We start from the raw sequence: 26,024 nt of genomic DNA, 5'->3' as shown, positions 1-26,024 counted from the left end.
ATATGATAATAGTGCTCACATCTTCTGCTCACAACTATAAGTGAGACAAGAAATTCAGTTGTTTCACAAGGAAAAGGAGGCTTGCTTAATTTCTTTTCCTACTGTAGTTGATACAATGTGGGCAAACAGTACTATGTAGTTGAAGAAAAGTAGACTATTCTATTATATATTCTGAAAGGAGGTTGCAGTGAGGTGGGTGTTGGTCTCTTCTCCCAAGTAACTAGCAATAGGACAAGAGGAAATGGCCTCAAGTTGCATCAGGGGAGGTTTAGATTGGATATTAGGAAAAATTTCTTCACTGAAAGAGAGGTCCAGCACTGGAACAGGCTGCCCAGAGAGGTGGTGGAGTCACCATCCCTGGAGGTGTTAAAAAAAAAACATGTAGACATAGCACTTCAGGACTTGGTTTAGTAGGCATGGTGTTGGGTTGACGGTTGGACTTGGATGATCTCAGAGGTCTTTTCCAACCTTAACAATTCTATGATATGCTATGTAGGAGGAGATTAAGATATAATACAAGATCTTAGTAACATCTTGAGATCTCTGCCAGTGATGTTTGGGTTTGAGATGTAAAGATATCTGAACACTGTCTCGAGAAGGAATCTGTGTTGTTTCTCATCCATCAACAACCACAGTGAAAAATCAAAAAAGCGTGTAGGAACCACAGAACATACTGCACCACGTGTGGAAACAGCAGGTAACAAAGGAAGCGTGGTTACCAAAAAGAGGATGCTCACAACCAAGAATGCAAACATCCCTGGGGACTTCGGTGAGTACTACTGCCAGACCAAACAATACTAGTACAAAAGGGAAAATCCTTCAAGCATTTGAAGGGGCTTTAGGAGGTGTTCATATGGCCAGAAGACAGAAGCTAAGGCGGAGTGAAAGGAAAGATCAGAACAATTCACCTTGGCGTCTATCAGAGTTATTTGATGACCTATCCTAGTGCTAGTCTTGACTACCACCAAAGAAAGAGTAACACGCTCTAAGCACGTGGGTATAGTTCTTGGTGCTTTCAGTTCCAGGGCCAGATATTCATTTCACTGCTCACTGCAGAAAAACTCCTTGTAACGTCACCTCTCACTTTCCCTTGTGGGCAAGAAGATCAGTCCAGTAATATTCCCTGTCTGTTGGCAACAGTCATCTGTGTTAGTCAATAACAGATTCACCCACAGCAAGTAAATAATCTTCCATCCTTGTGCTATCAGCAGCCATTTAGGGAGGAAGGCTTCAACAAAAACAGAGAGCGTTCAGAAGATGACACACACTAGAGACTACCCGAAGATTTAAGAAGAAAAAGAAACAGAGGAACTGTGAGCAACAGCTACGTCATACAGAATTATCTGCAAGCACCAGAGATGTGTCCAGCAGATGGTTAAGATCAAATGAATTGGCACAAGGAGTACTCCTCAGGGTATACTGCATGCTGACCACAGGAGAGGGTAGAGGTCAATAATCTGGTCTTCTGAAAGATTAATTCAGTAAAATAAAAATGTGCTACAGGAAAAATTAAAAACTGTATATTTGTTGAATAAAATTGTTCATAAGCTAAAAATGAAAATTATGGCTATTATCAAAGTGGTTATTAAAGTAAGAAAATAAAAGCAGAAATCTTTCTACTGTTCTTATTTTACATGATTTTAATATTTTATTTCCACCACTTACCCCTGATCACTTCGAATTGCCCCCATGACTCCAAGCACCAATGGCCAACCAGGTCCTAAGCTGTCACCCTGACTTTGCAAAATCTGTAGCACACACTCCAACTGCTTGATCCTGATATCAGGATGACTAATGTTTGACAGTTCCTTTAGTGGATTCAATAAAAGCAACTGCAGTCTCTAGAAGTAAACAATAAAGCATATTAAGAATGCTAAATTTAATTGATCGTTATATATTTTTATACATAATAAGTGAAAATATACAGTACCAATTGGATATTCATTAAATGAATTCAGTAACTCATGCATTAAATGCTCACATTCAGTGTCACAGTGGCCTTTCTAAAAACTGTTTATAAAAGATCTCAGCAGGAAATCTAAATTTTTTCTTCTTTTTCCCCCCCACCTGTTCTCCAGGTCCCTCAGGAAGTAGCTAGAGAATGCTGTCACAGTTGCATAAAAACCATCACGCAACTTTACACTCACCCAGCAGGGCTAGACTCAGCTTCCTACGAAAGAGACCTTGGAAAAAACTGTCCATTGAACCTCAGTAAAAATATTAGAATCTTTTATTCATTATGGATTTAATAGCTGTGATTTAGAAGGTTAGGCAATTTCTTCTTTAGCTGACACCACATCACACATATATTTCTAAACATTCTGGGATTGTTGTACACTCATGAGGGTGATCCATAATTTGTTCTAACAGACAGACATAATATGCCAGCATCACCACTTATCCATGTGAAAAATGAAGGAGGGTGGTTCATTAGAATGCATGAGGTGATTCTCAGTAGTTACATCTGAGTGTTACAGCTGTAGGCTTTATAAACTCAATAGTAAAGTTGCTTATGAATGCCTCCTATTCATTGAACTGTAGAAGACTTCCTCTAGGGAAGATTTTGATTTCATGTTCATTTTCAGTTCCAGAAAAGGAGGAAAGCAGCTGCTCTTAAACTTACTTTACCTGATTTTGTGATAATGGAGGATCATGGCTGAATGTCAGTCCTGCTTTAATGAGAGACGTTAAAGCTTCTGCTCCCCATTCTCTCATTCTGGAGTTTGGATGCTGACAGACCTGAAAATACAGCAATGTTTTGTTTAAAGTCACTTTTATTTAACCCAGATTTGAATATATGTAATACAAAAAAAATGGGTATTTTAATTATATTAGAATTTACATACAATATTATAATATTTTTTTCAACAATACAATAAATCTCTGGATGATAAAATTAGGTTTAATAGTAAATAACTTTTTATCTTTTGGACAGACATACCTTCTGAAGAAGGAAGCGACAGGAAGCAGTGAAAGACACAGAAGGAAACATAATGAAAACCACAGCAGTTCAAGCCAATACATTTCTCAAAATGAATACACTAACTGCTAATTCAGATAATGACCGATCAAAAACCACCAAACAACTCTTCAATGAATGCCTGAAACTCTCAGGTTTAATTTAGCCTTAAGCTACTAAAAATCCAAAGTTTCATCTTTCATGCACAGCTTTACATAACCAAGGGAGGAAGCATGACAGTAGCCAACACAGAAAGTGTCTGCTCTTCTATATTCTCAAATACAAAAAATAACTACATAGTGAATATAAAATAAGCCTTACACTCCATTATTTCAAAAACTTGACAAAACAGCAAACACTATTTCAAGCTTAAGTTTCAAATGCTTATCTTCATTTCTCTTCGTCTCCTAATTATCTAAACCTAATAATTTTGCTAACTGCTTTTTTTAGAACAGAAAAATTAAAAACATTGTGCAAATCCATTGCATAGATATCTAGTATGAACTGTACTCCCATATGCAATATATTACCCTCAAACAAATAAAGTAAGTCTGCAGTTTCATCGACCTCTACGTAATTATTTCCACCCACACTTCCAGCCCTAGCTCAGATGGTGCGAGAATCCAGAATCAAAGTCCAAGGCAGGATCATAAGTAATGCTGATGGTTTGGGTTGGTGGACCATTCCCTTATCAGCCACTAGCCAAATCTACAAAGATTACGATGCAGAAGAGCTAGCTTAACGTTAAAAAATGCAGACAAGAAATAGATGCTCTCCTGAATTATTTATGGTTTTGTTACCTCATTAAAAAAAAAAGAGAGAACTTGAACTACTTTATGATGCTCTGAATCTGTTCCAGAGACAGGGAACGAATTCTTCCCTCAGGTTGTGTTTAATTGAAGTTGCAGTTGGTGTTTTCTCCTTCCTTATTGTACCTTGACAACTTAGGTTTAAAAGGAAATAAGGCAGTACTTTAAAAGAAATCAAAATAGACTGTGTATTTCCTACAAAACAGTGACAAATACCCACAATGGGTAACAGACTGAAACAGACTCCTTACTAGAGGAAAACACAGAGTCTCGAGATGTGGATGGTGAACCTCACTCTACTGGAGGGGAAAAAGAGACAAGAAAGATATTTGTGCTGTAAGTCTTTAAACCCATAAGCATCCAAATTTCTTCTCCTAGATAAAAGATTATGTGGAGACGATCTCCATAAATAAGGTTAGAGCTGGCCAATCCTTAATACTACTCGAAATAATGCACTGGTTCTAAGGAAGTGTCTGATACTTTCTGGAAAATGAGGAAGAAAAGCTTCCTCCTTTACCCACTTTAAAATCAAACCCTGTTCTTGTGTTTCACTCTTCTACATATCTGTGTAGAGAATTAAAACTTTACAATTACATTCCGTCACCTGTTTTTAGTTTCAAATTCAAAAGTTAAGATATTTTTCCTTGATGGAGCACATTTTTCATGTTGAAGTTAAAATACTTATGAAATTGAAATAGGATTATGACACCTATTTGTATATTTGTACAGTATTCCCATAAAGAGACCAGTCAAAATGTTAGCTTAAACATTCTTAAAACCAACAAACCCTTTGTTAGTAAATCTAATGGCTTCCATCTATCTGGTAAGGATACAAAAACACAGCTTAAAACCTTCCTAGATATTTGTACTATGTGAATCCAAAGTGAAACCTATTTGTATTACATTAATTATAACAAATACATGAAGTATAACAACTTGATCACTTTAAACATTGCTGTGTTTAAAATGTATAGAGACTGACAGCACGCTAAAGACAAAGTCAATACGGAATATTAAAATATTGGAATTTAAATATTTAAATTCACTTTTAAATTCAAATTATGATGTATTAAAGTTGCAAAAAAAAAGTGCATAAACAAGAACATGTAAATACAACTTAGAATATTTTGAAATTACACTTTAAAAGTGCATTTCCACGAGATCTTTATTAATACAAACTAAGTTCTAGTACAACTGATAAAAGCAATTAGTTACCTCCAGAAGATGACCCGTTAGAGGTCTCCAAAGAATCTCAATCCTGTGCATGTTGACTAGTCCTGTTTCCAGTAATTTAGCAACAGCAAAAAGTGATGGTTCCTTAATAAAATGGAATTTGAACACATGACTTTGAGGTAACTCAGATAACGTCAGAGCCTTTTGCTACATTATGATTTATAAATTAAGGTGCAACTAATCTCATCAAAGTACTGTGTTTTGTAGGCTGTGAACGCTGTCCCAAGTGCTTAGGTAGCATGGCTGGGAAGTTACCACGGCATCTGCAGTACTTCATAAGAAGCCACAAGGGGGTAGCAACAGCATACCATGAAGAATGCTTCTTTCATAATTTTTCATACAGTTTTCTCTAAGTTTGACAATAATCAGAACACTGATATTCCTTTCAAAACTCTCATTTTTACTTAGTCCTCCCTCCAATAGGTTTTATAACGTATTTTACTAGCAAAACAGCTTTTTTCCCATCACAACTTCTAAAGTTAAAATTATACATGAACAAGCAATACAGAATATTTAATTTAAGAATCCCCTTACGCTTTATCTTCCATCAGCTTCATGAACGTCCTGCAGGAACACAATACACTTCCCATTCATCAAATACATATGCAAATATTTGTGATAAGCCTCTTTTTATTTTCTTTTATTTTTTAAACCAACATATAGTCAAAATGACTGTTGCGCTGGAATTCTCTGTTCCCATTTCTGCTGATTTTTTTATTCTCATTTTCAAATGATTTTAAACACAAATTTTGCTTACTTTAATTCATTCTCTGTTGCTGTAATTGTCAAATATTATAAAGCATATTTTCTGTCATCATTAGCTCTAGTGTAATAGATCAAGGAAAAACTTTCAGAAACTCTCCTCTGGAGACAACGATCAGGAGAATACATACTCAATCTTATTCAATCACAGGGTCTTTAACCTTTCTGGGCTAAAGATTGTTTACTGAGGCTGACAGGAACACAGTCATTCATTTTCCCAAGTAAATATGAATTATCAGGGTTTTTTTAATATCTAGATTGTCAGGCTTTTTCTGAAGTATATTATAAAAGAAAACTGAAATGAGAGTGAGCACCTCACAGAACATACTGTGCTATTCAGAATCCCTAACCTCTGAAATTACAAAGGCTTTTCCAAGTTTTATCCACCCACAATCTGATTAATAGAAACACATGACATTCCTTAGTTAACAATAAACGTAAGAATGAGAATGTTCAGAGAATTTAGTAACCGTACGAACCATTATAAATAAGACCTTCTCTGGTTCATAATTTGTTTTTTTACTCTCGAGTATCAAATGTATTACTGTCTTAATATTAGAAATAGCTAGCTTAAAGGATAAATGTACAAGTCTTCTGCCTGTTTCACAAAAACATCTAAAAAGAAAATAATCTTTTTATACCTTATTGTTTCCATAGGCCATATCCATCGCTTCCAGAGACAAGGAGCAAAGGGCATTTATTAAGTGATGTAAAGACACATCGTCAAGGTACCTGAAAAATAACAGCTATCAAAACACTGCCAAGTTTGATATACACACATTATTTTAATTATAAGATAAGGTTTCTTACTGTGAGCTTTCAAAAAGCCTTGAAAGTATGTTGGATATAACTGGCAGATCAGTCATAACTGCTGTAGTCAGAACCTTGAAAAAGAGACAGAAATGTGTCTTTATGGATTGCAATAGAAAATACCGCATAATCATTAACTGTAAAATGAAAAATCATGCTCACTGTGCTGGGCCCTTCTACAGCTCTTCCAGGTTTTAAAGCACCTCCAACACCAGGCTTCAGTCCTAGAATCCACACAAGATGCTGAAATACAAAAGAATCATTTTCAGCAGAAAAACCTTTTCAGGCAGAGAGGAAACTAACATTGCACTCAAGTTAGCCGGCAGCCTTCCAGCCAAACAGAATTCAAGAGAAATGCTACAGTACTTACTCAAGGCAATTCAAAGTTCACATAAAGACTCAAAACCAAATTATGGCAAAAAAAATAAGGCATAAATATTTCCTATTATACCTGAAGAGTAGCCAGGACAAGTTGCCATGATGTACCAAGAACGGCTCCATGGCAATGAGCTAAGTTGAGCAATGTCCTCATACACTGGATATTTTTTGAAGTCAGCTGAAAAAAAAACAAAACAAAAAAAACCCCAACCAAATGACCACACATTTTTTATTATTCTACAATAATAGTGTTTCTAGGAAACTTACAATTTTTTACTAAATAGCTTAATATATTTAGTAAATTATTACTAAATAATAGTAATTATTATTTAGTTATAATTACTAAATAAATTAAAAACCATTAAAAAACCCAATTTCTTTTCACTGGTGCAATGTATCTTTTTTAGAGTAGTAGTTCAGTATCTCTCCTCCTTCTTTCAATCTTATCTTGCTGGGGTTGAATACAATTTGATCACTGCCCTCTCCTCCAAGTTTCACCTTATTATCAAAGACATAAGTTCAAGTACTCCAGCTTTAAGTGCATCTTCTCCACAAAATCAAAGTCTATCTTTAAAAAACCCAGAAGTGAACCTTCAGACACAGGCACATGACAGAGCTGAGACCTAGGGTTTCTCAAACAGAATGCATGGGAGCTGCTGAACTGAGTCAGATAAAAAACAAGGGTAAGTCTTCTTTATAGTTAGAGAAGTTTGCTGTCCATGGCTGTTCCAAATTAAAAGTTTAGGATAGTATTTCAGATAGACAGCATTCTTATGAATAACAGTTATCTGTTGCCTATTTTTGAGACACACTGAGATGCAGAAAGAAGCAGTTAGGTGGGATGCGATCACTTACAAGTTGTACTTACCATTACTGTTCCCTGTGGCTGAAGAGCTAAGGGTTGCCCTACTGCTACAACTTGCTGATGAGACTCGCTCGAGGGACTGATCATTTGAACATTCTGTCCCTGAATGGAATATGCTAGAGGAAAATTGAAAAGAAAAAAAAAATATATCTTGTACTTACGTGTAGTAACAACCACCTTCTGACACACACACTCCTGAGAATTTTTTCACAGTATTAGCTTTAAGGTGGCCCACTTTGAGACCTTTAGTTACATTTAGATTATTATGTCATTGCCTTACAGAGTTAAAGGACCCAGCAATTACTCCCTCTAACTATTAGATACTGCTTGCAATATATTAATACATTTTATGTTGAGACTGATATATTTGTGCTAAGATACAAGCATTAAACTATGTCTCAACTCAGTTATCTGTGGTAATTGTGTATGAACAGTATCACTGTGTGCTACCATTGTACCAGTGCACTCAGAAAATGAAGGTCTCATAAGTGCTACGTCATGATGTTTTTCCAATATAGTACTTCAGGACACTATTTTTATAATTCATCTGTAAAAAGAAGAGTAACCTATTTAAGATAATTTAAGTTCCCAACTTATTTGCATAGAGATTCGTGCAGCTCAGTCATGCGTACTGCTCACAGACTTATGATCTAATAATACGCTTAGCTTGTGGGCTGGAGTAAAGGTCCCGGTCCTTGTTCCCAGACTAAGGTATTTTTGTTTTATATTAAGAGGTCTAATGTTAAATCCATCTGCATATTTTCCAGGTAGCTGTGTTTCTTGGTACATAGTAATTAATTTTCAAAATTAGAAACAGAGTACACCCTCAACTGGCATATACCATGAATTACAACATTCTGTCAGGATGTGGGAAGCATCAATTCAATCCCTTGTAAACTGAACAGAGCCCAGAACTTACAACCTTCCATTTATGCAATAAGTACTATCATCACTACACAGTTGTAGAAATGACTGTAGTACACCACAAATACAGGATATTCCAGCCAATTCCTAAGTATCTGAGTTGCCCAGAGCCCTTTTCAGAATCTGAATGCCTTAATTACATATCCAAACAGATCTTTAGGATGACATGCATATCTCCTTAAAATATGAACTTCTGATATATACTAAGCATTCAGGAAGCTTTAGGTTTACGGAATGTTGCTAGTTGCTAGAATGATACCTAGCAGATGCTGCAAGACTAACCAATTCTTGAAAGCAGGCCGTCTAGATTCTGCCTGAGGATTCTAAGTAAATTTAGTATAGCCAAATACTACAGTTGCATATCTTTGCAATTACATCCTGAGAAAATCTGAGTTTAGAGTTACGGGCAATACATGGAACAAAATTAAACATTTTAACAATAAAGGAAAATCTATATACTTACATTTGCTGGACAGAGCTGCAGTTGTGCTGTTTAATACAGTAAGGGCATAGTGAGGGGGCAAGGATCCTTTGCAAATGGCAGTGATAAAGGCATCTCTTGATGTTACAAGACCCAGTCTTCCACAAAGTGCAGCCATTGTCAATTCTGCTTTTAGAATATTTTCAGTGGCAGCTTCATCAGTACTGCAAGAATACACATAATTTAATAAGAATTAATCGACAGCACAGAAGCAGGCAGCTAACCAAAACTGAAAACAATGAGAACATACACTTTAAAAACTGTCATGGCTATAAATACTGAAGAGCAAGCATAACCAATCAACAAAAATCTTCAGAACTGTTTCCTATAAAATTGGTCTTTAGTTCTGAACAACTTGGCAAAGGAGCCTATGAGGGTATATTTAACACTAAATTAAAAAAAAAAAAAAAGGTGTTTGATAACAAAAGACTCTTTGAAAGAGACAATTAAGTTATCAGAGTTATTACCTAGTAAACAGCTTTTCCACTTCAAAGACTACATTGTACTTACAAGTACTGAGACATTATTCAGTCTCTTATCAATGGTAATCAAGACACAAGTAGAATCACTTCAATGTGTTGAAACATTCAAAGGAGAAAGGAACAAAAATAATTTAAATGGCTTAAATGCAATCCTTTGAAAATGTAATTAATTGTTCTATACAGAAGTAAATTAAAGGTTTATGCTAGACTTTTGGAGACTTCCGTGTCGTTTACTCTTAACAGATCCTCGCTCAGTCTAGCCATCACTAACCCACAAACCTCTCTGCTTAGGTACTATGAACAGTGCACTCTCGTACAACTGTCAACCAGTATCAAAAGACAGTTAAAATAAAGCTGGGAATATCATCTATGAAAAAATCAAGAGAAACCAAAGACCAAATACCTTGCATCAAGTAGGAGGGATAAAGCAGCCAGAAGACCACACCAACAAGCATTCACCATTTCTTCCCAGACAGCTCTGCTAACTTGAAAGAAATACATATTATTGTTTATAGCAGAAACACATATTTTACTTAATAACTTTCAATTATATCTCAAACAAAACACTTGCTGCTGCATCTTTTAAAGTGTGTTTTTATATGTATATTTACAGACACACATATATGTATGTACCTAAACACACTCACACCAGTACCATTTAAACAGTTGCTCTTAAAGTAACACTGCTAAATAAAAAATGTCACCAAGGCAATGCTGCTTCTAAATTACATTTAAAAAACCAAAATCTAACAAAGGTGTATATATAACTATTTTTAGTCTTTGTCTATAAAAGTAAACATTCAGAAGTGCATAAATGTGGGGCATCAGGTAAACAAGAAACTCACTGAAATTTTGCGGTGAAGGAAAAAAAACCCCTCTCTCCCCCCTGGCCTTTATAATTCTCCATATTTTTTTTCATTAATTTAATAAGAAAACCGCACATATCTAACAGACCTACAATCTGCCCGTCCCGTTCCCACACCTCGCTCCCCCGCACCCCGCCAAGGGGCTCGGGCGGCGCTGCCTGCAGCACCACGGAGAGCGGCCCGGGCAGCGCTGGGGCCCAAGCCCTCTGCTCCCGCCCCCAGCCTCCGTCCCTGCCTCTGGACAAACTCCTGCACGGTCGTCTGCGTTCGTGGTACGCAACTCTGTATCACTCTCGAGACACAAGTCTTTCTGCTTTTAAAGAAGTTCTTCCTTAAATACTTCCATATTATTTTATATATCTCCATTAAAACATTCATCTTTGGGTCTTGTTACTAGAAATCCATTTTTCTTTTATATATGGTTGTAACTGCCACATTTCTTGCAGTCAGGTTGTCTCTTGTGACCTTGGATCTCAGTGTTAAGCAGAATTAAGGACACAGGAAGGCAGAACAGTAGTTCTGGAGAACAGAATGCCTGTTATTTCTCCCTCAGATCCCGTGTACATACATGTAAAACAGTGTTAACAGACCATAAGGAGATTATTGGTAAGGTGCTGTATGACAGAAGCAGTAGATCAAGTCAAGTATTTTCTTTTTAGAGACTACTGCTGCTCTGTTACAAAAAAAATATCACAAACTCCACTTCATTAGAAGTTTTTATATACGATTTAGAAACAACAAATTTAAGCAATAAAACATGAACTATTTTAATCTTGCTTTATGTAAAACTGCTATATTTTATATAGTGTTTGCATTTTCAAATACCTAGTTCTTGCTCTGATTGGTCAGATGCAGACTGCAAGTCTTGCTGCTCTGAAGACTGTGCTGGTAATGAAGTTGTGTCTGTTGTGGTTTGACTGACTGTTTCTGCCTCTCCCAACTCTCCTTCGATCATGGTAGTGATACCACGGACAAGATCCAGTAAACAGTGAAATGCCACCGACATGGCGTAGCCTTCAGGAATCGTAGGTGGCTCTACTTTGTCCAGCATTTCCAAACTAAAAAATTCAAAGCATGACAACTAAGTGTGTAACAGTACCACTGTGATTGAAAACAATAATAAAAAACCCAAGATTCCAAATAAAGTAAGTTAAGTACAAACAGGCCCCAAATACCATCCTTCAAGATTTATAGCAACTCAAGATAATAAACTTCTTGATTAAGTCATTAAGAGTAAATGAGTCACTAAAAATAGCAAATGAAAGGGTACAAACCCAGAGCACAGTACTTAGATCTGCAAATAAATATGTTTTTTAAAATTAACACATATAAGCAAGCATCACTGAATGAATTAGTCTACTTTTATTATAATTTTACTTAAAACCACAGCAACAGAACCTGTTCAGAAGAACATAAGTACATAGGAACGACAGAGGAAATAGGTCAGAAAGTCATGAATATAGTTATAACAAACTGAGAACAAGTCAGACGTTCCATTATCGTTATCTTTGAGTCCATATGACCGGAAAAGCCTGTCATAGCTAGGTAATATATGACCAAATATTCATCGCCTACATGCATATGTAAACCAAGTAAGTTATTTGTACAAAAAGGAAACGTCTACATGATTCACTGCTGAAAACCATGCAATTAAATCCTCACTGTGCTGGAACTGCAGCCTCATTGCCACTTTTCTTCATATTTTACCTTAAAAGCACATAAAGAACTGCTGAGTTACAAATCCAACAGGAAACAGATTGTAGCTGCCACAGCAGTGGAGTCTACACAAGGAGAGACAACCTGTTACAAAAACTACCTGCTACCTCAACAACCACTATTTCATCATTTACTCTACAAACTACTCTTAAAAAAATATAGGCATTCCAACCACAATACACCAAAGATACTTTTACACTGTAGTGTCACCGCTTTTTTCTGCACAAAGGATTTTCCTTCTCCCAAATGTGTAACACTTCAGTTATTACCTCTAATTTCCTGAAGATGGCTGCCTTAGATATCTGGGGGCACAGGTAGTACAGATAAATCAAATGGTCAACATTCTACCACCTATCTACAAATAAGCATGTGTATATATATGGCTCTAATTAAAATTGTTAAAGAGTTTTTGTGTAGTTACAACGTACCTGTGAGGTAGAGGTCATATACTCTTACTTTTGGAAAGCAAACTACTGAATAGAGGAAGTGAGTTGTTACAGTTACATGGTCATAGCCCAAATCCTGGATAGTCTTTGTCTATTCCTCTTAAAAATACCTACTTCCTCATGTAAAGAGGAAGACAAGGCATAGTGGTCTGCGAGGAGACAGGCCCATACTGGCAAAAAGACCTCTGCTGGCTCTGTTCACAATTCAAATCTCCAATTAAATCACTGTGTAAAAGTGTAAGATGTGGCCACAGTATGAAAATCTAATGGCAGCAGTAGGAGAGAATCAATGCTAGGATGTGACCCAAATCTGCGGTTACAGTAGTTACGGTCCTTACATGCAGGGACTACAGATAAAAGTACAAGATAGGAGAAAAACTGCTGACAAGACATGCTAGCAACAATTCCATAATCTTACACAGAAGAAAAAAAGAATGCAAAAACTACTCAGGGGGAATCATGGAGTCACTGGAGGGATCCAAAGGTAAGACAGAAGTAAGTTCAGAGCAGCACAGGAGACTATGATGGTGGCTGCAATGTTCTTGAGCCAGTTAAGAATAGAAGACAGACAGACGAAAAGGAAGAAAGCAGGAGGTTGTAGTAGCTGGCCAAAGTATGAACTAGCTTTCATCCACTTTTGTAAAAAATTTGCATTTCATGAGAATAGTCAGGTAACCTAAAATAACATTCATGGCCACTGCCAGAACAAAAAATCATATGTATGTTAAAAGATTGAAATCTGAGGATAGATTTGTCCTTCTGTGTCTCAAAGGCAGATAAAGGAGTTTCTACCTTAAAAAAGTATTGAGATACAAGCTATTTGCCGATTTCACTGAGTATTAGTATGCCAAAGTTTCATGGGCTGTACAAATAACGTCCAATTTGGAAGAGATTGGCTCTCAATGGTCATGACTGACATAGAAAAACTTCCACTACTTCAAAAGTAAAGTAGTATTCACAGCTCTAAACCGAGAACATGATCACCATTATACAAAGTCATGACAAAATAATTGGTCATTCTAAGAAGTATTCACAGTTTAACCTTTGTATATAGGTCAATATATTGTTTGGAAAAACAACCTGGCCAATATCTACCACAATATCCTGCTCAATAAAAACTGTAAATACAGTAAAGCTGGTGTAAGAAAGCTGTTTTTCACTCCCACTGATGTCCCATTTGCTTAATGCCCCCCTAATGTTTGCCATTACACAACCTAGCAAAAGATATTCTAAAATTGTTATATTCTGTAGTGAGGCCTAAAAGTGAAGAGTTAATACAGCAGCACTATGGTAGGAAAAAAATCCAACAGATGCTAAAGCCATAGGGGATATTTGGATCAGAATCCAGAGCATTTGGAAAAAAATAGGGAAAAATCACAACACCTCATGGCACCGACTAAAAGGAAATCCATGATGTACCTCAAGCCAGTGAAATTAAGACCTCAATATTCACTAATAAAAAAAACCTTAAATCATCAAGTTGGCAATAAAAATATTTGTTATATAAATTTTCAAAAAGATAGAGATACTTACTAGGTAGCTTTAGCACTGCCTTGTACTGTTACATTCAGGATAGGAATCCAAGTGCCTCTGTACTCAAAGGCAGGTAATACAGTTGCACCTCCTCCCATTCCAAGCACTCCTGGGTTAGTTTGTGCTGAGCCAGTATTCCCCGATGCATTGCTTCCTATTCAGAAAAACAAAGTGATAAAATTAACCAATCTAGTCCTAGTGATCAGCAAACATCCTTTTTCTATATTTCGTTGAGATATGTGGATTAATCCAAGATGCCCTGCTTGATAATAAAAACAAACCACCAACACAAAAAACTATTTTTTAGCTCCCTCTGCTGTCTAAAACACAATCCTATGTGCAAAGTAATTAGTTTAAAAGGCACAGTTGATTGATGTCAACTGCCTTATTTTCAGTCAGAATAAAATGTTTGTGTGAAAGCTATAGCAGCATTCATAACATTCTGTGAATGAACTAAACTTATACAGTCTCGATAAAACAATATATACTATAGTGAAGAGTCAGACAGATATTTTAAGGATTATTTGAATAGCTGCACCTAGAACTCAGTAGTAGCAAACAGATGTTAATCATTCCAAGAACAACATCACAAACTTTAAAGATTTCAGAAATGCAAGAGCCACAAGAAGAAACTCAAAGAAAACTGCAATGTTTGAATCTGTTCTATTCCAAGGTAGAAAAAACCAAACCACATCAGGGTAGTGCTGACAACATGCCAACCAACAGCTAGGAGGGAACAAATTTTGGATCCAATTTAAGAAGCCAAAAAAAGCAGATAAAAGGACAAGGAATTCTGTATATATACAGTTCCTACATATAGAAGGAGGTCTATACTTACTACCAGTAGGTACAAGTTCAGACTCTCTCTATACAGACAATGGGAGAGAAGGGCAGTCCCCAAGAAGACGACTCACAGCACCCAACACATCAGTGTAACAACCACCATTTTGCTGTGCTTGCTTTTAATATGTAGAGAGACTAAACTACTAATTTAGGCAATATGAATACAGAAGCCTATGTATACACTTTAACACAGGAAAGCTTAACAGACTGAAACAACAAAATCCTACTGCTGAACAGAAACGGTTAACCAAACACTGCCACAAAACACAGTTATGCTGGTGTCAGTTTCTGTGATCCCACCAAGCAGTCAGACATATACAACTATTTTTGCATCAACATAACTCCTTACACCAGTTTAATAAAAAGTGACACAAAACCTAAGTAGTGGTAGATGCATCTTTCAACTTCTCCTATGAAACAGCTACCTTGTTGCAAAACTGAGGCTCAAAGCCAACTACAGGTGTGTAAGACAGCCTGCTACAACAGGACTATCATTATAATCAGAAGACTTAGTTCAAAAATTGCATTGACCTGCTCTTTGCATGTTAGACATGGTCATAGGAGGAAAAGAGGCAGAAACGCATGAGAAAGAGACATGAGAAACACTCAGGCAGAAAGAAGTGAAAAGGTAAAAGAGAAAAACTGGAACAATAAGCCAGAGAAACAGTGACAGCACAAAGGGTATGACCCTACTGCAGGGCTGCTTCACATGAAGGCAAAATTTAAGTTCTCAAGAGAATGAGTATGTTAGAATGACTTCTCATATGTGTATGTTACATGATGAAAAGTGCTTTTCTGATTTACCCTCAGTGGATTAAACTAACCCAGAAATAATACTAATAGAAGTACTCCATCAGCTTCTGTGCAGAAAGCTACTGAATAACAGCTACTGACACAAATTTCTTCACATTATCCAACCTGGAATTCAGACTTCATGAGTGAACCCTGAGAGGTGTGAGTCTAAACCCAGATATTTTAATGTTTATTAATTTAATAGTAGATATGATAGATAATAATTATACTTTGTTTATCTGTTTATTATCACCTGGCCTCTGCTTCTGGAACCATGGGACAAAAGAGAGAGCCTTAACTCAGACATAAATATCTGCAAAGGCATTAACAGAAGGACCATTTCTTCTTATAGAAATAAAAATACACCTAGTGAAATGCCAAACCCCTGGCTGCAAGAATAGACAATCAGATTTAGTTTCAGTAAGTGAATGTTTTCAGCTTACAGAAAAAGCAAAGATGATCTGTAAAACACAGATCTTTCTACCTCTTGGCTTCCTCAGTCCAGTTTTGTCCCTAAACATCCAGAAGAATTAGCTATTGCCTCCCAGGAGGAAGCAAACACACACAGTCTTACTACTTCAACTGCACACTGCCATAAATGACATCTCGCACAAGGAGACAGAAATCAGACAAATTTGTTATAGTCAGAAATTAGAAATAATTTCCTCAGAATTTCCCTCAGAAAAGTTGTGACACAAGCAGCTCGGTCACTGTAGAAGCCCATACAAATGCAGGAGCACTGCTCTGCTGACTGGGGGCTATGTCTTCCCCATAATACAGGTAGATAAAAATCACCTGTTGTACCAAACCTGAAAACGCTAGTTTGTCTCAAGTTAGCTTTTCACCTCAATGAACACGGAAGTACAGAACTGTACCAAGCCAAATACATATACTGAATCAAATGAGCATTTATTATTACAAGAAAATGCTGGAAAATTAAAATGATAGTAAAGACAAGGCTTTACCAGTTTGGTTTGGTGTTGCTGATGCGTTCCCCGTACTTGGTACAAGAAATAGTGATTGGATGAAGGACCCCAGTGCATTCACAATATCACGGAAAACTTTAGTGGAATGTTGCTTCATATCATACGATTGACAAAAGGACCTGGAAAGTATTTTATAAAATATAATGAGTATTTGACAAATTAGGGACTAAAAGTATATTTTAACAGCCACTTCCCATTCCCTCCAAACTGTAGACTAAAAGCAAATATTCTAACTGCAAATATTGAGGTAAATAGTAGTACTTAGTTTCAGGTAAATAATCCTTTGACACTGGTGAGGCAGAGAGGGTTTGGAATACTCAAATAACCATAATTGAGCCCTTCCTGGATAATAAGCATTGCCTAATGCTTTACAAAAAATTATATTGAGGAGTTTATTGCATTTAAGTTTCTACATATTTACAATGTTTTAGGAAGTATTTTCCACCAGAAAAAAATAAAAAGATTTCTTACATTTTTTGTAAAAGTGACATACAATATATTTAATACCTTAAAAGCTGAGGCTGCACACAAAGCCTGTGAATAGATTCTACTGCAACAGCTCTTAGCCACTGTGGTTTGTCTGCATCCAGAAACTTAACCAGCAATGACAGAAAGATTTCACATTCTGTTACCTGAAAGATACAGTTTATAGCCATTAAACTAAAAGAAAAAGCCTCCTACAAAATTTTTTCTCCAAAAAACTTTTGTTTCATCTTAGGAGTCCTAAGCAAGTCCCAGCAAGTTTTGCACGTGTTCTAGAAAACTCCTTTAACAAGCATTTATGCAAAATTATGTAAAAATCATACCTCATAATCATAACATTTTGCCAAGTTAACATCACATATACAATTGTATTGAAGGAGTTAAATTCCTCACAAACATTGCATTAAAGTTCTTATATGAAAAGGAAAAAAATCTTTTTTAGCAAATATCTAAAATTCAGAAGATACGAACAGCTGAATGTGTGGGTTTTTTATGCACATTCTGCCAACAGCTTTAGCAACACAAGTCAAAAGCCTCTTAGCAAGTATTAAGAAGGCACAGCAATCAACATTATCTAAAGATAGGCAAACAACGTAAGAAGATCAAAAGGTTCCCAAAACCTTAACTGAAAGGCAGTGAAGTACAGAAAATACAACAGCTAATCAACTCTGAGAATTTATACCAGCCCATGTTTAATAAAATCGTACATGCAGAATACATGTAAACACAAATGCACATTAAGAGGAAAAGAACATTTAGACTTTTCTTCCCTTGGTATACGTCAACAATTCCCAAGAACTAATTAATGCTGTTACTGACCACAGTACTGGCATATAAAGATACGAAACCAGAATTGCGTAAAGAAAATTTGAAGATATTCTTACCAGCAAACGGTAAAACTGCTTAATCAAAACAGAAACTACCCTCAGCAAACGCATACAGATGGGGAAGTATGGTTTTTCCACTGGTGCTGGGGAAGATGACGTGCTGGAACCTTGCCTGAATTTGATATTTGGGGAGAAGAGCTTTATAACAAGGGGGCATACCCTTTCTTTAAGAAGAAAACTGAATTCCTGATGCTGAAAAAGAAAACAGAACAAATTATATGCAGGTATTCTTTAATTGCTACCAGTAGCTCTGATTATGCTTCTTATTTACATCTACTGTTATGATCAAGCACTCTGAAGTCATGTAAATCTTGGTATAAATTACACGCTCAGGAAATGAAAAGGAAGAACAGCAGACACCATTGCAAAGCTGCCAAAAAGCATGATGAAATGACATGGTCAGGTTCATACCATGCACCCTCCTTCTTGTATTTTGCAAATTGAAATAAGCTGCTAATACGTAATTTATTATATATTTGGTTTTTTTTAATTTAGCTACTGTCTGCTAAAATGTGTTACTGTAGGAAATGATGCATTTATATGCAGCAGATCTGCACAATTCATAGTCTTGGGGTGAGGTTAATGTTTTCATAGAAATAACAATGCCACAAACTAAGTTACAGAGCTGTCACAAATCATGCAAGATAAGAAAATGCATCTTTGGAGAAGATATAAATGGCAAAACAAAAAGTGAAACAGAGTACAACATGCTCGACAATATTCACAAACACAAATAAAGTGCATGGCAATAGGAAAAAAGTAGACAAAAAGCACACAGCACTTTCCTATCATAAAAACCCAACACGTAAAAGCTACAAGTCCTTTTGAAAAGTAGTACTCATGCTAAATTAAAGAGAAGTTAGTGAAGTGTAAATTTTACTACTCATGTGAACAAGCGTCTTCCTCTTTTCCCTCCAAGAACTACTTACTTGTAAAAACACTTGTGGAAAGTCATTGAGGACTGACTCAAGAAGTTCAAGGCCAAATGTCCGGGTCATTTCCGTCATACCCACGAGCCAGTAGGGAGCATCAGCATTAACTAACTGACAAAGATCCTTAAAAAGAAATACAGTAATATTTACATTCTCTGTCCAGTCCTGTACCAGCGTAAGTTTTCTGAGTCTACAAAATCTACACTCTCTCCCTCTTTTGTAGTGAGTAATTTTCAAATTTCAACATAATTCTTCCTCAAATACTTCTTTTACCTAAATTACTAAAAGCAAAAAATTTTTAAGAAGAAATGTTAAACTTTGCTGGTATCCTTGTAGCAATTGTGTCCAATCCTGCCCTCAAAAATACCTCAAGACCAGTGAATTTGCTAAGTCAAGAAGATTTTTAATGGTGTGATGAATTCAACTACTACTTTTTATTATATACTTGACTTTAATATACAATACCAAGCACAAGAAGCAAGGCTCAACTATAGTAGCAGTGTTTGGCTCAAGGAAAAAAGAATCTTGAATCCAATGCAGACATGCATGCTTAGCTATTATTTAAGATTTATAGTAAAACATTTTCCTTGGCCACTTTGCCTTCCTTTTCCAATCATCCCCCTGGGATATAGCATATCATTGCCAATTACAACAAATGCGCATAAGAAAGCCCGAGGCTCTGGTTAAGGACCCTGTCAATATGCCAACAGCAAATTTTTAAAATTTCTTAGAGATGTAGAAACAGCCAATCATAACTGAAAATGTACAAATATACGCTCCCCAACTACCTGAAAAAGCATATATGCATCTTTAGCACATGGCTTCAGTGTACTGACAGATCTTCTGTTACTGTTTCCTTGAACTGCAACTGGCTGGTCAATAGTATCTGTGTAAAAACAAAAACCAGTTTTGTAAACAAAGGAACTGTTCAAAATCAGTATGTGTTAAGTGTTCTTACAAAAATATTCTAGGACAATGGCCAGGTAATACTTCTGCAATTTTTACGTCTACAGAAATAAACATTAAACTGAATACCAAAGATCATCAATACAAAGCACTTCTTTCCAATAAATGTTCTCTTCAAAACTACTACCACCATGTATTTCACACTCAGTAATCTAAGTTACCTTCACCTTAAATGACACCTTCACCTCATATTCCTTTGCAATACCAACCTGAAGACCAGTTCTCACAGCCTGAAAAAAAAATCTAGGTTTTATATATTGCTGGACTGACTTGGACTGACACAAAGGCTAAAGATTTAATCTCCTTTGAATCAAGTAAACATATAAAAGACAGTAAAAATGAATAACGTCTGTAATTTTTTTGTACCGTTTATAGACTTTTTACTACTACTTCATCTGATAAAAGATAAACGTTTGATGGGTGTCCACAAAACAGGTTAAAACAAGCAGAGTAAGAAGTATGCCCACCTTTGTATCGTTCATCTTCAGCAACCACTCTCTCAAATACAACAGTAACTACCTGCCGCACTGTAGCTGCCGCAGTGTTATTTGTGATGTTATCTTTTGTAAAGTGCAATCGAAAACAAAGTACAATTGCCTGAATGGGAAAAAAGAAAAAAAAAAATCACCTTACAACAATATATTTTCATCTTTTAGCTAAGAGTCAAGATAGCTGATTGAGGAATGCTTTCCACTATAGTTTGTCAAAAGGTTGCCTGACAAAAAATTGGTTTAATCATTTTAAATTTGAAGAACCAGAATAAGTTTTATGGATTACCCTAGCCAAAAACCTCTTTCGTAATCCTCCCTAAAGGTAATCTAGAAGTGTTATTAACTGAAGACATTATGATATGCCAATAAAACTACAATCATCATACAGAGACTACACAGTAATCAACCACAGAAAACAACTTGTATGAATATTAACGTCAAAAGGGCATTAGCATTATATGGTTAATCACAGAAAAATCAGGGAACTCCAAAGCTAAAATGCCATTCCTCTCTTACATAAAATTACAATGCCTTTACAACCATGTTGCCTTAACTGTTGTTATTTTAATGTGTCATTGTGCTGGCAGTGACCTGAATACTGTTTCCCATTGGATTTCATATTACCTCTAACACATAATTTAATACTTACTTATTTTATAATGAATTTTGAAAATTAACATCTGTATGTGTAGTGAAACCTGTATTTCTTGTTCTTTTGTCCTTATTCAGTGTTCTTGCATGAACCTCAACCACACCCAACCACAGCGCTACATGCTCTAAGCCATACAAGATTCAGAATTTTCTTTTGCTTCTTTTTCTTGTAAATGATTTGTGGACATCCCCATGTTAGTTTGAAGTTTTACAACACAAACATGCACCTCTGGACTTTCAGAAGATACTGCATGATTCTCTAGATTAATCTAACAGCAATGCCTGTATTAAGGGTTTTTTCAAGATGGTTTACCAGTAATTAATTTAAAACAGTCAAGCTGAAATATGAATATGTAATATATTTCTGGCTTAAACTGATCTTCTCTAAGAATGTTTCAACATGGGGGAAAAAAACCCCAAATTTCAGATATTCGTCAAAAGAATCTTGGGGGGCAAAAAAACCCCAAACGAACCATTTGCACCATTTTACCCATGCCAAGTAACGCTTATATTTGCTCAACTGAGAAACTTTAGTAATTTCAGGCCTTGGACAACACTAAGAAATTTTACAGGATATTATTCTGTCAGAAAGGTTTTTTTTCTTACCCCTGTCAGAGCCTGCCCAAATTTGACTATACATTTCTAAAGGTACTAGATTTTAATGTGCACTACACAAATTGTTAGAAGTACAGCAATTAGATTCTCAAGTAATTGTATTAAATGAGCATGCTTCTAGATCAGGATACAAGGCAGGAGAAAAACATGCTGGGAAAGACCTTCCCTACATGTTTGACACTACTGTGCCCACACGCTCTTGTGGCTGGTGTCCAAAAGGAGAAAATTTCTAGGCATTAGAAAGATGAACAAATAAATGATGTTGGAAAATGTGTTTGGAAGAGACACACAAAAAAGTGAAATAGGATGTAGATACCAAGAACCTAAAAATAAGGGGGGGCAGGGGGTAGAGAGAGGGTATATGGAGGCAAAGGAAGAAGAATAAATGAGGGAAGTGACGAGAAGCAGATATATGATCTGTAGAAGGGAAAGGTACAGTGGACTTCACCAGCACCTGTCTTCTTCTACAGCCTAGATTCAAACCTGATAAAATGACAATGTTGCAGGTTGTTAAAGAACATCTGCTACCCAGTTAATGACTGACAATCCCACTTTGGAAAGTAATTCTGTTTTCTTCAAAAATCATGCTTCTGCCCAAGAACATAGCACCTCATTTGGAAAATGACCGTTATTTGGAACAAAAGAAACAACATAGTGCTGAAGAGTCTTTGACATAATTTGACTACTCAAGGCAAAAAAGAACCTACTGACAAACTGTTCAATCCTTAGCAAGTTTCTATTCTGTCATTTATAGGTTTTATATTTTTTCCATTATCCCCCTGCTTTCAGCAGTCCTTTAACTTAGCTTTATTTTCCTTTCATGTTTTTCCTTTCCTTGGTTAAGTACATTAATAATGATTTTAATACCCACGCATTTAACCAGCTAGGAAGTTATTTCATTAAAAGCAGAAGCAAAGAAAAACTGAAAACTTTCTACCAGAAAAAGAATGCCTTCAAAATATTCTTCAATTCTATCCTCGCTCTCTCTTAAAACAAAACAAAGAAAGAATGATTTGTTTAAAAACAAAAAATCATTCTTAAAGAGAAATAATTCTAAGATGTAATCTAGAAGAGGAACTTACTTTAAACAGAACTTCGTAAGTCACAGATGGGTAAACAATGTTGCTTCTTCAAAGAGAATTATCTTGTGGTTTAAGATTAAAATGGATTGGAATCCTTATTTTTTGTCTTAGATGAAACATAATATCCAAAATGGTACATGTTTAAATTTATGCAATAAAGTTATTTCAGTTCTGACTGAAAGACAATAATTGAACTGCTTCCGAAAGAGATTTAAGGCAGGGGGGCAGGCAGCTTCTTTAATACTTGCTTTATTAGCGACAGCTTACACTGCACTATGTGCTCTGATTTCAGATCAAAAACACACATACAACGAATTTAGCAGATGAGAAGGACAGGCATTAGCCCAGTGTTTTTATTTAAAGTTCCCATTAAGTCAGAAATGTATTATTGTGGAGGAATTAAAAAATAGATCCAAAAAGAAGCTAAAAGAAATCCTGTTTTCAGAGTCTAGGTATAAAGATACAATAGAATCAAGAAACCCTCCCTCCTCTTACATTATTTCCAAATACTTCATATGTAAAACTTCTCCCTGCTTTTCCTCTTGGATATTTTAAGTACTATAGTTGGCACTAACAAATTCTTACCTTGGACAGTGCGTCATCATGCACGACTGTATTGGTTGTTAAAAGTACAAGTACTGTCTGGAGCAATTTAAGTTCTTCAAGACTATTTTCCATCAGTTGCCAAAGCATATTAATAATGTTTCCTGCTGCAGCCTACAAAGAAATATTTTTTGCCAACAATTAAGATGTTTTCACACTGGTATATCATGTGTACACATGTAAAAACAGCACTCTTATAAATGCTTATCATAACTGAATTTGCCTGTTTGTCTATACCATAGGACTACATTGAGAACATAACGCCAATTTCATTGTCACCAGCTTCACAAAATATTTTTTAAGAATTGACGGCAGAAATCTCTTACTGTGTAGTCCAACTTAAAATGTGTACTTCATTTTCTACTTGGAAATATAGAAGAGACAGTACAAAGACATTTTACCCTCAAAATTCATTCAAAACCAATGTAATTTTACATTATGCAAGCACAATTGAAGGTATATTTTAACAGTATTATTTTCACCAGCTTCTTAACACACTATATACGCAGTACCATAATATATCATGACATTTATAGTTGCAGGAAATGTGCATCCATTTTATCTCATTTTTAAAAGTAACATGTAACAAAAACATTACATATTATGTTATCACACAGAGTAAATTTTGTGGATGCAACCTTAAGAACTACATTTATCAAGGACCATTACGTGTTCTGTTCCTGTGGTATAAGAATGCAAACTAAATGAGCTAGTTTGAATTTTCATTAATTTCTTTCTAGAATTTACTAATGTTTCCTCACCTGTTTTTTTCTTTTTCTTTTTTATGGTCAAAAAAGGTTTTCTTTTAAATTACATCTTTTTAAAAACAGGTACGAGTGAAATATTCTGCAGACTATGCTCACTGTAATACGAACAGCCTCCTAAATAAAGCATTCACCTTCAGTTTGAGGCCTGTGTTTCTCTCACTGAAACATTTATATACTTATAAAAAGATAGATCTTACCTCTGAAACAACTTCATGAGACATGAGCCTCTGTATGGCTGCTAGACACAGCTGAGTGATCTTTGGTTCCTTTGTTCCACAACCCATTAGAAAAGGCTGAACTACCTCTGAGCTGTTCTCTTTCAATGCTTTCAAAGAGAGATATGGAAGCAGTCAATGTTTAATACTTTGAAGAATACAATGCAAAATTTGCTAAATCATACCTATTAACAAAAAGCAATCTCCAGTCTTGGAAATTTGGGATTTACTCTTGCACCACAGGGAAAAGCCAGGTGAAGATGGACATTGGGCTGCCACAGCTCACTGCCACAATTACCCTGGCTGAGGCTCAAATCCCAAGCACCTTCTCCCTTACACACTCCAGTGTGTTTCTCTTTCCAAATCCAAAATGTCCACTTTGAGTCCATTTGGTTAGTAAGAAGCTGCAAGGTTCTGCCCACCCCAGAGCTCTCTCTGGCCTTGTGGCGGTGACCAGCCTCAGGCTGGTAGCCTTCTCCTGCTCTGCTTCACCTCAGCACCCAAGTCAAAAGCAACACAAAGCATGGCGCAAAGAGACAGATCAAAGCACATGGAATGAAGGGGAATAGCAAAATGCTACCGACAAAACAGGAGGAGAAAGAGACAGGACTGTTTGTATCCCAGGTATGTACCCCGGCTGTGAATTTTTCAACCAGTGTTTCAGTGAGAAAGGGCAGCTTCTGAAAATGAAGCCTTGTCAGGTGAACAGACAAGTTTCATGAACTTTTTTTTTTAATTTTATGAAATTTATCTCAGATTTCTAGAATTAATTTTATGGGGAAAAACTTTTTAAAATGTCAGTGTGAAATGCTGTATTCCTTGTGAAGATTTTTCTCCTTTAAAAAAATATTTCTGAAAGATGAACAGAAAGCATGACTCAGAGCAATGACTGCTTTTCTGTTTCTGTGTTTGGCTGTTAATTCATGCAAACTTTTGATATTGTAGCTGCGCATCACCATTTCAGATATTAAACATTTCCACACAGTTGAAAGTTCATTTTGTGTGTTCTTACACTGGATGTCATCCACCATGTTTTAGTCTATGTGTAATAAGAGAAATGTGTTCATGAAGAAGTTTTACACACATTTTTAGAGCACAGATCTTACCACAAACAAACAAAAGATACATTCTCACATAAAAATGCAAACATGATCAATTTTATTCTTCTTTTGCGCAATTTGAAGTTTGGCTCTCAAGAGAGTTTATTATTAAGTATCACTACAACTGATTTGGAAAAAAAAACCCAAACAAACATCAAGGTAAAGGGCTACAAAAATATATTTTAGTGATATTTTTAAACTGAAGTACTAGCACATGACTAACAAGTTTCTATGAAAAGAATAGGCTAGTATAAATTATAGATGCCAACTTTCTATAAGGTAATAGTTCTTACAGGGTGATATATACTGTCCATAGTTTCATCAGCCTCTTCAGAGCCAGTACAAGC

The 26,024-nt window shown here is 35.9% G+C and overlaps 1 protein-coding gene across 9 annotated transcripts in view; it reads right to left on the bottom strand.

The window, feature by feature from the left end:
* Positions 1-26,024, bottom strand: part of MON2 (MON2 homolog, regulator of endosome-to-Golgi trafficking) — a 115,798-nt gene that overhangs the window by 70,582 nt on the left and 19,192 nt on the right. For all 9 annotated transcript variants that reach the window (XM_054812996.1, XM_054813167.1, XM_054813247.1 and 6 more), the window contains 20 exons: positions 24,560-24,687; positions 23,578-23,709; positions 20,621-20,750; positions 19,976-20,073; positions 19,185-19,310; positions 18,253-18,447; positions 17,393-17,517; positions 16,865-17,004; positions 14,265-14,418; positions 11,395-11,627; positions 10,107-10,188; positions 9,204-9,385; positions 7,820-7,932; positions 7,025-7,129; positions 6,736-6,816; positions 6,574-6,647; positions 6,405-6,495; positions 4,984-5,085; positions 2,629-2,739; positions 1,666-1,841 (listed from right to left, as the gene is read on the bottom strand). In XM_054812996.1, coding sequence (XP_054668971.1) covers positions 1,666-1,841; positions 2,629-2,739; positions 4,984-5,085; positions 6,405-6,495; positions 6,574-6,647; positions 6,736-6,816; positions 7,025-7,129; positions 7,820-7,932; positions 9,204-9,385; positions 10,107-10,188; positions 11,395-11,627; positions 14,265-14,418; positions 16,865-17,004; positions 17,393-17,517; positions 18,253-18,447; positions 19,185-19,310; positions 19,976-20,073; positions 20,621-20,750; positions 23,578-23,709; positions 24,560-24,687 — 2,578 coding nt within the window. The remainder of the gene's footprint in view (positions 1-1,665; positions 1,842-2,628; positions 2,740-4,983; positions 5,086-6,404; positions 6,496-6,573; positions 6,648-6,735; positions 6,817-7,024; positions 7,130-7,819; positions 7,933-9,203; positions 9,386-10,106; positions 10,189-11,394; positions 11,628-14,264; positions 14,419-16,864; positions 17,005-17,392; positions 17,518-18,252; positions 18,448-19,184; positions 19,311-19,975; positions 20,074-20,620; positions 20,751-23,577; positions 23,710-24,559; positions 24,688-26,024) is intronic.

The sequence above is a fragment of the Grus americana genome, chromosome 1 (assembly GCF_028858705.1).
Source record: "Grus americana isolate bGruAme1 chromosome 1, bGruAme1.mat, whole genome shotgun sequence".
Classification (NCBI taxonomy): domain Eukaryota; kingdom Metazoa; phylum Chordata; class Aves; order Gruiformes; family Gruidae; genus Grus; species Grus americana.
The sequence above is the reverse complement of the archived record's forward strand: the minus strand, read 5'-3'. Positions and strand labels throughout refer to the sequence as shown.